General features: G+C 33.9%; 1 protein-coding gene across 30 annotated transcripts in view; it reads left to right on the top strand.

The window, feature by feature from the left end:
- The window catches only part of LOC143245143 (epidermal growth factor receptor kinase substrate 8-like), a 96,645-nt gene that overhangs the window by 50,149 nt on the left and 30,016 nt on the right, over nucleotides 1-16,480 (top strand). For all 30 annotated transcript variants that reach the window (XM_076491118.1, XM_076491108.1, XM_076491099.1 and 27 more), the window contains 6 exons: nucleotides 1,159-1,247; nucleotides 1,998-2,233; nucleotides 4,403-4,568; nucleotides 11,311-11,486; nucleotides 11,801-12,026; nucleotides 15,594-15,764. In XM_076491118.1, coding sequence (XP_076347233.1) covers nucleotides 1,159-1,247; nucleotides 1,998-2,233; nucleotides 4,403-4,568; nucleotides 11,311-11,486; nucleotides 11,801-12,026; nucleotides 15,594-15,764 — 1,064 coding nt within the window. The remainder of the gene's footprint in view (nucleotides 1-1,158; nucleotides 1,248-1,997; nucleotides 2,234-4,402; nucleotides 4,569-11,310; nucleotides 11,487-11,800; nucleotides 12,027-15,593; nucleotides 15,765-16,480) is intronic.

Below are 16,480 nucleotides of genomic sequence, written 5' to 3'. Positions count from 1 at the left end.
CACAATTAATATGATGATCTAGAAGGTGGGTAGTTATCTTTCAAAGTTTCAAACACAATTAATATGATGATCTAGGAGGTGGGTAGTTATCCTTCAAAGTTTCAAACACAATTAATATGATGATCTAGAAGGTGGGTAGTTATCCTTCAAAGTTTCAAACACAATTAATATGATGATCTAGGAGGTGGGTAGTTATCCTTCAAAGTTTCAAACACAATTAATATGATGATCTAGAAGGTGGGTAGTTATCCTTCAAAGTTTCAAACACAATTAATATGATGATCTAGGAGGTGGGTAGTTATCCTTCAAAGTTTCAAACACAATTAATATGATGATCTAGGAGGTGGGTAGTTATCCTTCAATGTTTTGAACACAATTAATATGATGATCTAGAAGGTGGGTAGTTATCCTTCAAAGTTTCAAACACAATTAATATGATGATCTAGAAGGTGGGTAGTTATCCTTCAATGTTTTGAACACAATTAATATGATGGTCTAGAAGGTGGGTAGCTATCTCTCAAAGTTCCAAGCACAATTAATAAAATCTTGCACCATCTTACATGGTTTTGATAATAAAGACTTATTCTCTTAAAAGTTTCTTTTTTTTAATAAGGCCAGCCAAAATTGACTATCATTAAATTCCTTGTTAACTGTTACAGTATCATGAATTTAAAACAGGGGGTGTTTATATTTTTGATTTTCAGTTGCTTTAATATCACTTTATTATGTAAAGAACTTGTGGTTTCTATCATTTTTCAATAAAATATTTTTTGTACAGTAATTTCAGACTTTTATTGATTTGATTAATAGAGATAAAGCCAAGTAAATATTCCAAGGGTAAAAGTATAATCTTTTGTATGAACTTGTATTTCTTTAAGAATTTGAGCAGCAGGTATTATTTTTGATTTCTTTACATAAATTAAAGTACATATACTGTTTGTTGATGTAATTTAGGTACTTTTATATTTGTTTAATAATATTTCACTGAACATAAATAATTATAAAAATATTGTTTTTCTATCTGACTTTAACATTAGTAACATACACAAATAATTGTTCATTCATGTTTAATAAAGTTTTATTGCTTTCTTAATCTTTAAAATAACTTGCATTTGTTTATAAAAATTACATGGAGAAGTGTTCCTTCTTAATTTTCAGATGGAATGTTAAGTATGAGGGCTAAGCCACCACCTGAGCGAGAATTTCTTGACATTTTACAGAAATTTAAATTGTCCTTCAACCTTTTGGTAAGAGCAAAGAAAAAAAATTATTATGCATAGTAGTGAAATTCTTTGTTTTGTTTGAAACATTCTTAGTTAGGACAGTCTTGGACAGTACTTTGTGTATGAATAATGACCTATCAAAACCAGTTGAGTTACCTATGGAGTGTTAACTTGTACTATAAATGAGTTCATTTATAAACAAGCGTATTATAAAAGATAAAACTCTCTTTTTACATAAATTTTGTTCAGTTTACTGAATGTTAAGAAACTAGTATTGGAGTTGTGTTCATTAAATCAAACCCTCCATGTATGTATTCACTATGTAATTTTTTACTACGCAGTAAGTAATGCACACTTGTGTTAGTTTGGTAAAAGTCATAAGTGCCATGTTTGTATTGACTTTTCTAGTTTTAAACTCGAGTACTTAAAATACTTTTTTTATAATTTTCCAGTTAAACATTGGAGAGTATGAAAATGTGGTTTTTATATTTACTCTGACTTTGCTTGTTTTAGGTATTTGTATTAAGCATTTGCAGTTGAAGTATTTCAGTATTAATTAGTGCACACTGAGACCAGATATTTAGCCATTTAATATGGTTTATGAAAAATATTAGGAAAAAATTGCAGTTTTAGACTTAGATGAAGATATACTTGCACGTAAACATGTGATAATTAAATCTTTGAACATTTGTTTAGTGGTAAAATATTTATATAAATGATACCTATATAGTATCAAGTAAATTTGATCACTGTTTCTTCATGCTTTCATCATAGGCAAGATTGCGGAATCACATACATGAACCAAATGCACCTGAACTGGTTCATTTCTTGTTTACACCTCTTACTGTGATTGTTGAAGCTGCACGAGACTCAAATTATGGACCTAATGTTGCAGATAAAGTTGTTGCACCTCTCTTAACAGGAGATGCCATTGATCTACTTAAAAATTGTTGCACATCTAAAGAAAGTGACCTGTGGTATAGCTTAGGGGAAACGTGGGTTGTACCACGGTGAGTTTTGATAGAAAAATGATTATTTGGAGTTCATTATTATTAGTGTTTGATTTTTATGTTAAGCTTGGATTTCTTGCATGATTTCTGTTAATTTAATCCTATTAAGATGGGTCGCAGGTCGAAGTCCATTTCATCGCATTTGTTGACTTTCATTCAAAATTTTATTCAACTAGTATTGCATGAATTTATGGTAGTAAGTTTGGTATCATACTGTAGATTATAATTCAATTTTTAATATTATACATTAATTGAGTTTTTTAACCTAAAAGTAAATATTAAAAGAACCCACCTAAATATCTCTTTTTTTTTTTTTTGTGAGTCATGGTATGTTGAATGCAACACTGGTTTAAATTAGATATTTATTATGTCAAAATACTAAGTATGTAGTTCCATACAAATTAGGAACTCAAATTACCAATATTGAAAAGCTAGAATATAAAGTAAGAACCTCGTATTTTTTCATTTTGCTGAGATATGGCTGAAGTACTGAAACAAAAACAGTGGGCCCTGTTCACCTCTTCCCATTTTTGGAATCGACCCCTTATATACAATTAGTTCAATGTGTAATCTGAATAACCAGTTGACAGCTTAGAATGTCCCCTTGTGGTTCTTTTCTTCTACTAGAATATCTCATTTTTTTCCAACCAAACTTTTGAGGAAGCAGGTTGTGAAAATTCATATTATTTTTAGAATTAAATACAGCTTAGTATGGTATCAATGTAGTATTTTTTTTTTTCGGTTATTCAAGTGTATATATATATATAAAACTTAAAACAATACTATGTTCCATATTTTCCATGTGCAAAATTTTAAAAGGCTGAGTAATCTATGCCAAGTTATAACAGAGTTCAAAGGTCATAGCTAGAAGAGATAATAGTTTTTTAATCATAACATGAAAATCACTTCATATTTGGAATGCACATTAAATATTTATGCTATAATTTGTATGTAAACTTGTGTGTATTATATTGAGATCATTGTGGAAGGGTTAGTAGCTTGTATGTTGAAGTCAAATGTTTTTAGTAATTTGCATTCAAAATTTTATTAATCTGCTTTGTGTTTATGCATAGAATGTAGCATAAAGTCTTAGTTAATAATCCATATTTTAATACTATACAAGTTTTAATTTCTTGATTTTATATGGTAATACTCAAAACATCCTGAATTTTTCCTAGTGTGATACACTTGTTTATGTATCCTCTGCTTATAATGCAAAAAGCAGAAAATTCCCTTAATTTCACAATTTTTCTGGCCTTCTAATTATGTGACGAGCCATTACAAATTTATCCTATCTAATCATTATCTTTTCCATGTGAATAATGCTTGTACTATATGTGAAACTAATGTTTATTTATCTGTTCAGAATACAACATTATACAATGTCCTTTGATAGATGAGAACCATGACTTTCAGTTGGATATAGGTACTTACAGTTATGATAGAAAGTGTTCATACATCTGTGTCCTGAGTGGGTTTTTGCTCATAACTTAAAAAGTATCATGAGTAGACTAATTGAACAGTTTATTTGTCGTTCAATTTAGATAAAAATTTATGTTAGTGTAATACTTATAATATATTATACTTTCAGTAACCTAATCGTGATACTTTTTAAGTTATGAGGAAAAACTACTCACGACGCGTGGGTATGAACACTTTCTGTCGTAACTGTAAAAGACAGGATGTGACAGTTAGGTGTGGCAGTTCTGTACCTAAACAACATTAAAGGCTATAAAAATTATGGTTTGTCTGAGCAATGATGATATTATATGGTGCAATTTATATTAACTTTCTTACATTTTGAAGGGATGATTGATAAAATAAAGATGCCTATAGAAAATTTTTTTTGTGTAACACTAGGGGAAGTTCAGGATCATTTAAACGTTTCTTTGTAGAATTAAGAACTTAAAGCGTACATATTATTAAAAGATGGATTATTAGTTAAGTGTTTATTGCATGTTAGTTTGTGTAATATAAACAAAGAGTAGTTTTATAAAATTTTGAATATTAGACACTAAAACTTTGTCATGCATAGTAAAGAAATTCCATAAAGTGAAAGGGTTAATACAATGTACTCAAAACTGTATATATTACATTTGTTCTGTAAGTAAATGTTTTTTTTGCAAGGTATAATCAATTATGAAGTGTTTTTTTTTTTTTTTTAAACAGAGAACTGTGGAAGGGTTATGAAGGAAATTATCGTCCAGTATTTGGAGATGGCTGGGCACCAGAAATTTCATTTGTAGATGAGAGAGAGAGATCAGAGCTAAATGCACCAGTGACTTCTTCAGTTATTCATCGGACTCACCAAGAAGATGTGAGAAGTAGTGAAGAAGTATGAGTTATTTCTTTGTTTGAATACAAATTAAGGACAAGTAAATAAACACTTAGCCTTTTTCTCAACTATGCTGACAAGTATTACTACAAATAGAAATATTGTTTTATGGGTTGCTGTTTGTAGTAGTAATTAATGATTGTTGTTTTCATGCGTTATTGAAAACAATGGAATAAACGGAGGTGGAATAAAAAATCTGAAATTCTTAGTCAGAAATACATATTTAATCATCCATTCAGTATTGTGATGTTTTTTGCCATATGATGTGAAACATTAATTTGAATCACAAAATATAAGAACAGTTGCTTGTAGGTGAGTGTTAAATATGAAAATTTATTCTTGTAATGAGATACTTGTGTATTCATAGTATTTTTCATTTTCAAGGTGATACATACCTGTTCACACAAAGCTATCTTCTCTGTAGATCTGCTATAAATTTGCATGCCACTAGGCTTTAGGCAAATTTCATCTAAACTCACCAATAGGAGGGTGACATAACCTTCATGATTACAAGCTCTCTATGTTCTTGCACTCATGATCTCTATTCCTTTTTCCTTGGCACTACACAACTAGACAGTGTTTGTTTTGCTTATAATGTACAGAGATATGCAGCCTGATAAAGAGTCTTTCTTTCCTCTATATATTCCAGTTATGTTATGCACTCTCAATTTGATGTTACTTCAACATCTGGAATGATTGAATAATATCCTTACACAAATCAAGTTTTTAACTTGACTACTGAGGGCACATTAAATGGCCATTATGTATAGGGTAGTGGATTCTATTATGCAACCATTATTTTTGGCTCCTGTCCATTTGTCTGGCATTATTTTCCCTCATTACAGGAGGGAATATGACTTTTTAATTTATTTTCTCCTCCTTGTTATGCTTTGGGAACCTCTCTTCCTGTTGAGGATAATTCTCAAACTTCATCGTGTCATTTGGATCTTATCACTAAGGTACATTATGTCCCATCTTTCACTCTTGTATCTTATGATACTTCCTGTTCTCTTCTTCACTCAGTCTAATTTGTTTTGTTTTCTACTGTTCACATGATATTGTTACTCATGCTATTTCGTTTTCTTTTTTAGATCAGTTCCATTTCTGACATTTTAGGCCTCATCCCTCTGCCCCTTTCAGGTTCCTTTATGGTTTTATAGACATTTTAACCTCACCTTTCTGAATCACAGGATTTGGAGGACAGACCCATTAGAGTCAGTCTCATGATTCAGTGCTCATTTTCTTTGTCTTTGTTCAATACTCCTTTTCATGGTTTGTTACTTTTCTTCCCTCATGTAATATGCACTTCACAGACCCTCAGATGACTTCACTGGTAGTTCGTACTCCTTTCCACCATTGTTCATACTGTTATTACTTTCCTCTCCCTACTCACTTGGATCATTTCTTACTGGGACTTGTTGGGCAGGGAAACATGTTTTATTCATGTTTGCATTCCTTCTTCCTGTTTTGTAGGACTTTGCCTTACCCTATTTTTACATCCCTCTGTTTTTGATGGTATTCCTGATTGAATTTAATCACGAATAGAGGCTGCTTAACATCAATGCATGCTAGCTTTTTTGGTTACTCACCTGTCCCAACTCCCACATTCCACTCCTGGTTCTAGTCCTCCTGCTTCCAGTTTTTCACTCTCTACTTGACATTCTTTAGCTTGACATCATTCTTGTCTGACTAGTTGGTAACAATTATGCATATTTGGTCCTCAGAAGTGCTTGTCTGCTGCAGTATGCATATCTTTGGGAACACTTATCTTCTGACAGATGGGTTACAATTGTTCTCTCTCTTTGTCTCCCCTTCTATTTATTCTCCCCACTGCCTCTCAGCCTGTGCCCAGTTCCCCCTTTCCCTCAGATCTCAAATATCTTTAATGATCGGAAGACATGCTGTCAGATCTTTTGCAGAAATAGGGTACAGAGAGAGTGCATGACCCTTCAGCAGGGTTTCACTTGCCTTTTCTTAATCTCCAAGAAGACCATAGATTGGTGGTTGACCCTCATTTATATATGAGGGAACTTCCCAGGGAAGGTTCTGTTCTTTCAGTTTACCTCCTTGGGATCTAAACATCCACCCACATGTTTGCCATGTGCGGTGACCTGTGAATGGGAGGAGGTGAGATTAAAGATTTGATTCTTACCATCCCATGTGCCTCTCCTTACAGGAAACATTTCTGAAACTTGCTGATTCAGTCATCCTTTGGCAATTTTCCTTGTATAGAAACAACAGGTCATGTGATTGACAAGTGCATGGTGCAGTGGCATTGCTAGTTGATCAGTGTGTGCCCACGTTGTCCTTGTCACTTGACACACCATCAGAGGCTGTAGCCATCTGTGTTTCCTTGGGTCGTACCATCACTATTTGTTCTCTCTACCTGCCTCCTGAAGAGATCTATAATCAGTCAGACCTTGATGCCCTCAAGGTTATCAAGCAGTTATCATCCCCCTTTTTACTACTGGGGGATTTTAGTGGACATAATCCACTTTAGGGTGGTGCTAGTATTGATGGGAGGGGTCATGCTATCAAGCATATGCTCTTGGACCACAACCTGTCTCTCCTCAATACTGGTTCTTATACTCATTTTCATGGACCTAGTTGGTCTTTTACTGCTATAGATATTTTTCTGCTCCCCTTCACTTTTCACTTACTTTTCTTAGAGTTGATGATAATCCATAGGACAGTGATCATTTTCCTATTGTTTAGAGAGAGACTGGCCATGGTCAATGCCATCCGATTCACATACCTTGATAGAAGTTGGACCAGGCTAACTGGGTTCTTTCTCCACTTTCTCAGAACTTGATCCTGCCATCTTGTGTAAGCCATCAATAGATGACTGTGTGGCAGCAGTAATTGACTGTATTGTTCAAGCAGCTACTCATTGTATTACCTAAACATTGACACGTTTTCCACAGTATCCTCGTTCTTGATGGAATTCTGCCTGCTACATGACAATAAAAGTGAGCTTTGTAGACCTTTCGTAGATATCCCACACTTTTAAACTGTATTGTGTTTTAGCAGGCCCATGCACATGCTCAGCAAGTCAGAAGTTAAAGCCAGAAGGAATCTTGGATTAAATACACCTCTAGTATTTCTTCTACCACCAATTCCAAAGTAACATGAGACAAAATTTGAAAGGTTAGTGGCTAGTATCCTTCTGCCTCCCCCTTCAATCTTTTTCTCTGATGGCCATGAAGTTGCTGATATCCAGAACATTGCCAATACTCTCAGCAAAAGATTTTCACATGCATCTAGCACTTCTGCTTCATCTTCTATCTTCTTAGCCATCATAAGATGGGCAAAATGATTACTTCTTTCCTTTCAAGCTGATTGTCTCTATGACTATAATCACTCCCTTACAATGGTGGAACCTAAACTTGCTCTTCATCGGTGTGGCAGTACATCAGTGGGGCCTGATGATATTCGTTATGAGATGGTGCATCACCTTTCTCCTGCCTCTTTTGCTATTTGTCTGATTGTTTTTAACTGGATCTGGCAGGAGAATGTATTTCCCGATGCCTGGCACCATGTAATTGTACTCCCTTTTTTTAAAAACCTGGGAAGGATCCCAAGATTCCTTTGAACTACCATCCAATTGCTTTGATGAGCTGTCTATGTAAAATCTTAGTTAATGCTAGTCTTGTCTGGTTCCTCGAATTAAACCTCTTCTCACCCTCTAATGTGGGTTCTGAAGACAGCACTCCACTATGGACCACCTGATTCAACTTGAAACATCAATCAGGGAAACCTTTCTCAAATTACATCTTGTTTCTGTATTTTTTTGACCTTGAGAAAGCTCATGATACAATGTGGAGTATGATATCTTGCGAGACCTCCACGGGTTGTGGGGCAATTTACCGATTTTTATTGAACATTTTTTAATGAATCGGTGATTCCAGGTCTGTGTGCGTTCAACACTTTCTCATTTTTCCCACAGGAACTTGGAGTGTCTCACAGTTGTGTCTTGAGTGTCACACTTTTCATTATAAAGAATAATGGCATCAGTGTACAATTAACCCCGTACAGTTACAAATGGTCTCTGTAGACGACTTCCACATCTCGTGTCAGTCATCAAATATGAGGTATATTGAGTGGCAGCTACAGACTGTTCTAAATCATTTACTGACGTGGACAACAGCAAACGGTTTCAACCTTTCTCTCTCCAAAACTGCATGCACTTTTGTCGTCGATGGGGTATTTACCCTTATCCTGAACTTCATATTGCTGAAGCTGTGCTTCTTGAGGCAAAGTTCTTGGGGCTTATATTTGACCATTAGCTGATCTTTATTCCAGATATTCAACAGCTATGTGCTAAATGTACAAGAGCACTGAACATTCTCCATGTTCTCTCTTCCACTTCCTGGAGGGTGCAGATTGATGTTCTATGTTAAAAATCTATTGTGCTCTTATTCAGTCAAAACTAGACTATGAGTCTGTGGTCTATGGCTTTACCAGAACTTCAGCCTTGAATATGTTGGGCCCTGTTCACCATCAGGAGCCATCTGCACTTCTACAGTCCAGAGTTTGTACATGGAGTCACATGAACCCCCTCTACACCTTTGTTGTTTGCATCTATCTTTAACTTATGCTTCATAACTTTACAACAGCATCACACACGGGGTTGTATTTTCCTTCCTCAGTAGGTCACACTTTTTCATTATAGATGGTCTGCCATTGTCCCTTTTAGCCTTCATCTCCAAGTGTAGTTGGATGAATTGGGTCTATCTTTGGAGGATACAGCAGTATCCACAGATCATCTCATCCCACCATGACTAATTACAATCCCCAAATGTGACCTTTCTTTGAGTCATCTGAAGGAGACAAATGCTCCTGATTGGAAGTATTGCCTTTTATTTGCCAAACATCTTTTGAACCATCTTTCTATTCCCATTTATGCAGATGGTTTGAAAACTGACTCTGTGGGCTCAGCTTTTGTTTTTCGTGATTCGGTTATTGCACACAGAATTTCTGTGTTCACTGCTGAATTGTACACAATTTCTCTTGCCCTGGATCACATAGAAACTATGCAGTACCTGAACTGTATTATTTATACCAATTTACTTAGCTCTCTGTTAGCCCTGGAATTGCTTCATGTCAATTCTCATCCATTCTTGCTGATATTCAAAACAAACTGGCCCATTCTTCTTTAACATCTAATTCTATTCAGTTCTTCTGGGTGTCAGACCATGTTGGTATTTGCGGAAATGAGCTCGCTGACAATGCACCTGAGTCTGTTTACTCTGGCACTATTACTGCCGTGCCTATTCAATACACGGACTATGGTCCTGTATTCAAGGCTTGGCTCCATGCTAGTTGGCAGTTGACTTGGAGTGGGCAATGTGAAAACAAGCTTTTCCAAGTAAAACCCTTTATTGGTCTCTAAGCATCTTGTTTCTGTAAGAATCAAAAGTTAGGAAGTTGTTCTAACTAGACTAAACATTGGCCACAGATTTTTAACTCAATGTTTTCTTATATCTGGGACTGATGCACCAGTGTTTTGTCTGTGTGACACTCAGGTTGCAATAAGCCACATTTTGCTGTCTTGCCATCATTACGACTCTCAATGACAGCACCATTTTGGACATGTTTTGTACCAAGGTTTGCTCATAATGTTGGACAGTGTCATTGACGATGGTGACACTGTTCATCTTACAAATGTTTTCAGTTTTTTACAGGCCATTGACCTTTTTAACACTAAGTTTCTAATTCATAAAGTAGACTTTTTTTATGATTTCGTTTTGAAGTACAACTAGTTCAGTATGAAATTAGAAAATAGCCATAACATCACATAACCAGGACTGGAAAGGCCAACTTAAGGTGACTAACGCTAATATTTGACTTACCTGTAGTCATCCTGACAAGTTATGATAATTTAACTTATGCTACAGAATGTCCTTTAAAAATGGTATTACTGTTTGCTGACTTTTTAAAATAGGTTTTTGTGGTTAATGATTGTGTTGTCTCCCACTTACATATTCTTTCCCCTTTCCTCTGAGTTGAGCATGGGAGATTCTTTCTGCTAACCAGTTCTTAGCTGCTGGGTTGATGGATGTTGAAGAACACTTGAGTTACTGATTGAGACAGAATAGCAGGGGGCTGTTCCAAAAGTGCAAAGTCAGTTGGAAGTGAGGTAGTGGTGACACTTTCTGTATAGCACAAGTCACCTCTCATATTTTTATACTTGTAACATACCAACAGTCCCATCCTACAACCTGAAAGTCAATTTTATTTCACAGAAAAGCCATTCCACTAAATATTGTGCAATTAAAGTATCCATAGCAAAAATTAGCATTGATAATGTAACAGGTTTCAAATATGTTTTGTTTCTTGTGTGGGATGATATTTTGGGTCTCTGTGTTGTGAGATGGACATAACGTATTTCTTCAAAGAAATGAGGCAAGATAATTTCATTAATAACTCCAAACTTACAATGTGAGTGCTGCTTATGAAATGACTCATAATGCAGTTCTGTGATTCATTGAAACTTTTTCAAACACTATATTCAAAATAGCAATAACATTGTTAGTTTTGATCATTTGTAATTTTCATAAACATCTGTAAAAAATATTTCAAAACATGCAAGTTTTTCTTTCTTAATGCAATATAAGCTTTAATGTTTTCTTGTGGCATAAAACTTTTAAATTTCTTCTGCATCTGCCTAGTAAAAAAAGTTGGTTAAAAAAGTTAATGCTGGCTTATAAAGTCAAAGGCAATCTTTTTTTAATTAACTTAGGAGTTCCGCAGACCATTAGGTCTTCCAGCAGATCAAGACAGTCACTACGACAGTGATTTCTTCTATAGAAGTGAAAGAAGAGGTGAGAGAACTTCTCAGTCTGTACCAGCTAACCATCCATCCTCAGTGTTTGATAACCGTCACTATGAGACTCAACATTTAAGTGTTCCAGGAAGGTATGAAACTTTGTGGTATCATGATCATATTGCTATTTTGCAAATCATGAATCTATATGAACAAAAGCAGTATTGGGTCTATCCATATTATTCTTTTCTTTGATATCACAGGGTCCCAGGAATTTTTTAACTGTGATATTTGTTATATTGAGAGTAATTATTTGTCCTTCAAAATGTATGTCAAAGTTTCATTATAGGAAAAACAGTTGTGTGCCCTTTCTCTGTTCCTAAAAGTAGAAGTCTTTAATGTTTTATGTTACAATTTAAGTGACTCAATTGGTTTAAATGTGTTAATGGCTGCTGATTGGTCTCAGGAGTGAACGCCATTCATCTTCTGAAAGGGACTTCAGAGATACGAGGTCAGATGTGAGTGCTGACTCTATTGAGCAGGGTATAGACCCACAACAACAATTTGAAAGGTGTCAACAACGTTGGATGGAGGAACTAAAAACCAGTGGTGCCAAGATTGTGGTAGTGTTATACCCAAGGACAGCAAACAACGACAAAGAGTTGTCAGTGGTGAGAGGGGAAGTGCTAGAGGTAAGTGCCTAAGTGTAAGAACATTTTGTAAACATTTTCCAGTAATGCCAACCATGATATTGGCACCATAATTTTTTAAAACAAAAAAACAAACTATATACACCATCTAAGGTTATTATCTTAATATACATTTTGGCATTTCACTCGTGTTAAGGTTTCATTGCTCTTTTTATCAGCTTTTATACAAAACTAAAAATAAAGTAGAAGGCAAAAATATCACTTTAATCCTTAAACAGTGGGTAACAGCATCAGTTGATGATAGGTGTGTGAGGGTTAATAATTGAATTTTATTTAAGTGTATGAGTTTATTCATTTTCATACATCTAAAGGTTTCTTTTATTTTCCTTCATTATCTTCCATCTGTAATTCAATTACAAAAGGGTGATAATGAATAAAGAAAATTCAGACAACAGCTTTTTTGCACATGTAGTTTCTTATTCTGTGATTGATGAATAAGTGGTTATTGTGTATGAGTTTTGAAGAGGCATCTCTGTTTCACTATCGTTGTTCATACAATGTTTTCACCTCGGATTTCTTATCTGGTGGTTACGAGGTTTAAAGAGATGTATATAGGGCAGACGGTATTAATAATCTACAAACCATGGAATTTCTCTACATTTTCTCAAGTAATGCACAAATTTTTCGAAGTTAAAACTTTAGTACAGGATTTAGCATAGTTAACATGAACAGTTTTTTTCAAATAAACACAGCATTACTAGTGTAAGTGCACCTCCTAACTACAGCAAACTGTATGCTGCACATTGTTAATATTTCTGTGCCCTTTCTGGTAATTACTATCGCATGAATTCTCTGTTAGTATATTTGTACACCTCCCTATCCTGACAGTTGACTTTTACTGAAATTATGAAAGATCTATGTTACTGCTGTCCATATTACTGTTACTTGGAATTGTCATTGGCTGAGGCAGTACTTTGTGAACAATTTGGACCAATGGAGAAGTTTATTCTTACATCTGAGTATTCTATTTCTAAAACCAGAAGTCTGTTTGGCTAGTATTGATTCTTTAACAGAACACAGGAATGAGTTCATTGGTGGAATTTGACCATTTTGTTGGTGCACAAATCACAACTAATGTTGTAACCACTAGGAAGTTATTGCCAAAGAAATATGACATTATGCAATTTACCAATTTCAACATAAGTCAAAGAATGTGAACCAAAGCTATAAGCTATGTGAAGAACGGTTGATTGGGTCAGTGATAAAAACCATACCATCTGAAGAGCAGTAGATTGTGCTAGTCATAAACCAGAGCTGTAAACTGTCAAGAACTGTTGATTGGGTCAGTAATATATTTAAAAAAAAAAAAAAAAAAGGAATTAGTTCTTTATACATGTCACTGGTTCTTCTGACCTGTAGTATTGTGTACACTTTTGGTTTCATTATATAAACAGTATTAAAGTAAAATAACTGAAAAGGATGATTCTAGGGATGTTAGAGTAATGTGGATAACTTAAAGATATTTTTAATTTGTTTTAACTTGAGAAAGGGTAGTTAAGAGGTGAATTTACTCAAGTTTATAGAATTCCTCAGGGTTTAACCTGGCTCTGATTTCTTTGTTCTGAATTTTATAGGACATCAAGAAATAAATATTTGAAAAGTGTCTTATTATCAGATATGTTATATATTATACAAAGAATAAATGATTTAAAATATTGCATCTCCTCAGTTAAATTGTGCACTCAAAATGTGCACCATTTCATTAGTCCTTATCTTTTACATCTGTAACTTGCCAACCAGATAACTGGGAATCAGCTAATGAACTGGTAAGCAGCCAGGAGCAAGCTGCAAAGTAGAGAGAATTTAGTTTTTATAATTGATTTCATCTGTTGTTTAAACAAAATGAAGTTTTATTGTGTACAGCTTCTTAAAATTTTTCCATCATGCCAATACATTTGAGTCTTATGATGTTGGCATTGTATTTACAGGTATTGTTCAGTGACACATGTTTACAAGTTACATTAATGACTGAAATTAGTGTGAATTTGATTTGCACAGTTTTCTATATATGAATGTGTGTATGTACATTTAGAGAAGATTTGATTTTTGATATAAAAGGTTTAATGTAAAGTATTTTCTTGAACAATGTAGATGCACATTAAGGTGAAAATGTTACTTTTATTTGAACCTATGTTAAATCAAAGAGAAATTTTTGGTTTTATTTTAAATGATTTTAAAGTGGTGGGCAAAGCACACGTAGCCTACTGTGTAGCTTTGTGCTTAAAAACAAGGATGGAAACAAAGTAAAACTTATTTGACTTGGCATAGCCTTGTTGTAAATGTACTTGACTTGTAATCTGGGGTTTATGGGTTTGAATTCTATTACTTGTATTGTTCAGCAGTGGGAGAGTTACAATATTACAGCAAACCCCACTATTTGATTAGAGTAGCCTAAGAGCTGACAGTGGATGGTGTTGACTAGCTGCTTTCTCTCTGATTTGTCATTTCTAAATTAAGGATGGCTAGTGCAAATAGCACAAGTAACTTTCCACAAAATTAAGCAAAAAACAAAACAAAAAACGGACAAACATACCTCTGACCGTTTAGTTTTATCATGATGGTAAGATATAATTTTTAATATTTTGGTGCATCCGCTATTCAGAGTGACCATATTGCTTTTTTCAGTGTATGTTTGTTTCTCTGAACTGAATTTTGATGCACGATTCCCCAGTTCGTTCTCTTCTCTTCTTGGTGTCTCTCTCTCCTCCTTGTGTACTTCATCAACATATTTATCTGTAATTGTGATTTGTTGTTTTAAAAGTGAAATAAACGCAAGTTTTTCAGTTAAATTACTTTCCTTTGCTCTTCCTATAAATGGTGGGTTTGCCAAAATTTAAATGTTGTAAGTTGGTCTATCAGAAGTTGAGTCTTTTCCTATCATTTTGAAAACCTTGTTTTATGTAAATGAAAGTTTAACTCAGTTTAATGGAGATGAAATATTTGTTATTGAAATTAAAATTATTACAGAGGGAGTTACAATAATGATTGAAATTATGTAAGATACATTTACTTACTTGAGTAAATACCTGCATTCAGAGGAATTTTATTGTGAATTAAATAACAAAACCCTTGAGAGATGCATCTTAAAATAAATCCACAGAGCTTTCCTTGTTAAATTAATTTCTTCAAGAAATGTAATTTCAAATTAATTTCAAAAATTGTGTAATTGAGGCAGTTTGAAAAAGAGATGCGCTCTTAATTTTATTATAAATAATTAAGAATTCTTTTGAGTGACATCATTTTGTTTGTGTATAACTGAACTTCGATGTTGAAGTCATTTGGAGAACTGTTGAGTAAAATTTTCTATTTTATTTTTATGCAAACCAACCCACATCAAGGTAGAATCATCTTTGTCATAATGTTTTAACATTCTCTAGTATTTGTCAAAGGCCATTTGAAGATTGTGCAATTTTTTTGAAAACATCACTGTTGTAAGTTACTGTTCATGTTTAATATTGTAAAAGTTTTTGTATTTCTCTTGATTTTAAATGCAAATGGAGTTTTATTTCTTGGTAAACACAAGAAACATTTTGTTTCGATTGATGATAGGTTATTGATGATAGTAGAAAGTGGTGGCGTCCGAGAAATTACCAGAACCAAGTGGGACATGTTCCTCACACCATTGTCACTCCATACCAGGCTATGGTTCGTGAAGAAGAGGCTATTAACAATCGGTCATATCTACGAGGTGGGCCAGTGAGAGAAACTTACCAGAGTCAGGTATGTTTGTTATTGAAGGTTATTCAGTAAATGTTTCTTTTTACCATTTGTAATCATATAAGCTCAAGTGTGAGAGCCATTTTACAAGTGTGTAATGTGTGTCACTTCTAGGGAAGTAACTTGTATAATTTTATGCACATGGAATGTTTATTATTTGTAGTAGTATTGATTGTATGTGCCTGGAATGTTTATTTGTAATCCTGAATGTAACAGTTACAACAAAGACTTGTTTTCATTTTTGAAAATGTAAAATTATTATGTTAGGCAATGAAAACAAAAACTGCTTCTGCTATGTTTTGAAGATTTATCACGATGATAGGCAATTGGAACAAAGATATTTTTTAAAGTTATAAAAATATTGTGAGATTTGCATTAACTTTTTCAAAAAATAATTTTTGTGTACTTGTTTCAAATGAATACACCAAATATAGAAGGAAAAACAAATCTTTGCTTTGGTTTTTTGTGTTAAAAGATTGTGTTATTCCAGTGCTTTACATTCTGAGGTTTTTTAAGTAATCTTTTATGGGCAAGAAATGTCTTGAAAATGGAGGAACAACCTAACTATACAAGTACAGTTAATAAAAGTGGAACACTGTTTCCATAAGTAGAGCTGTTTGTGATGGTTTCTTGAAGTTGAAGATAACACTTAAAGATTTGAAGATTCTTTGGGCAGCATTTAAGTCATTAGCTACTTATCTTGTTGACAAATTTTTTGA

This window comes from Tachypleus tridentatus, chromosome 2 (genome assembly GCF_004210375.1).
Source record: "Tachypleus tridentatus isolate NWPU-2018 chromosome 2, ASM421037v1, whole genome shotgun sequence".
Classification (NCBI taxonomy): Eukaryota; Metazoa; Arthropoda; class Merostomata; order Xiphosura; family Limulidae; genus Tachypleus; species Tachypleus tridentatus.
This window is presented reverse-complemented; position numbering and strand designations above follow the sequence as displayed.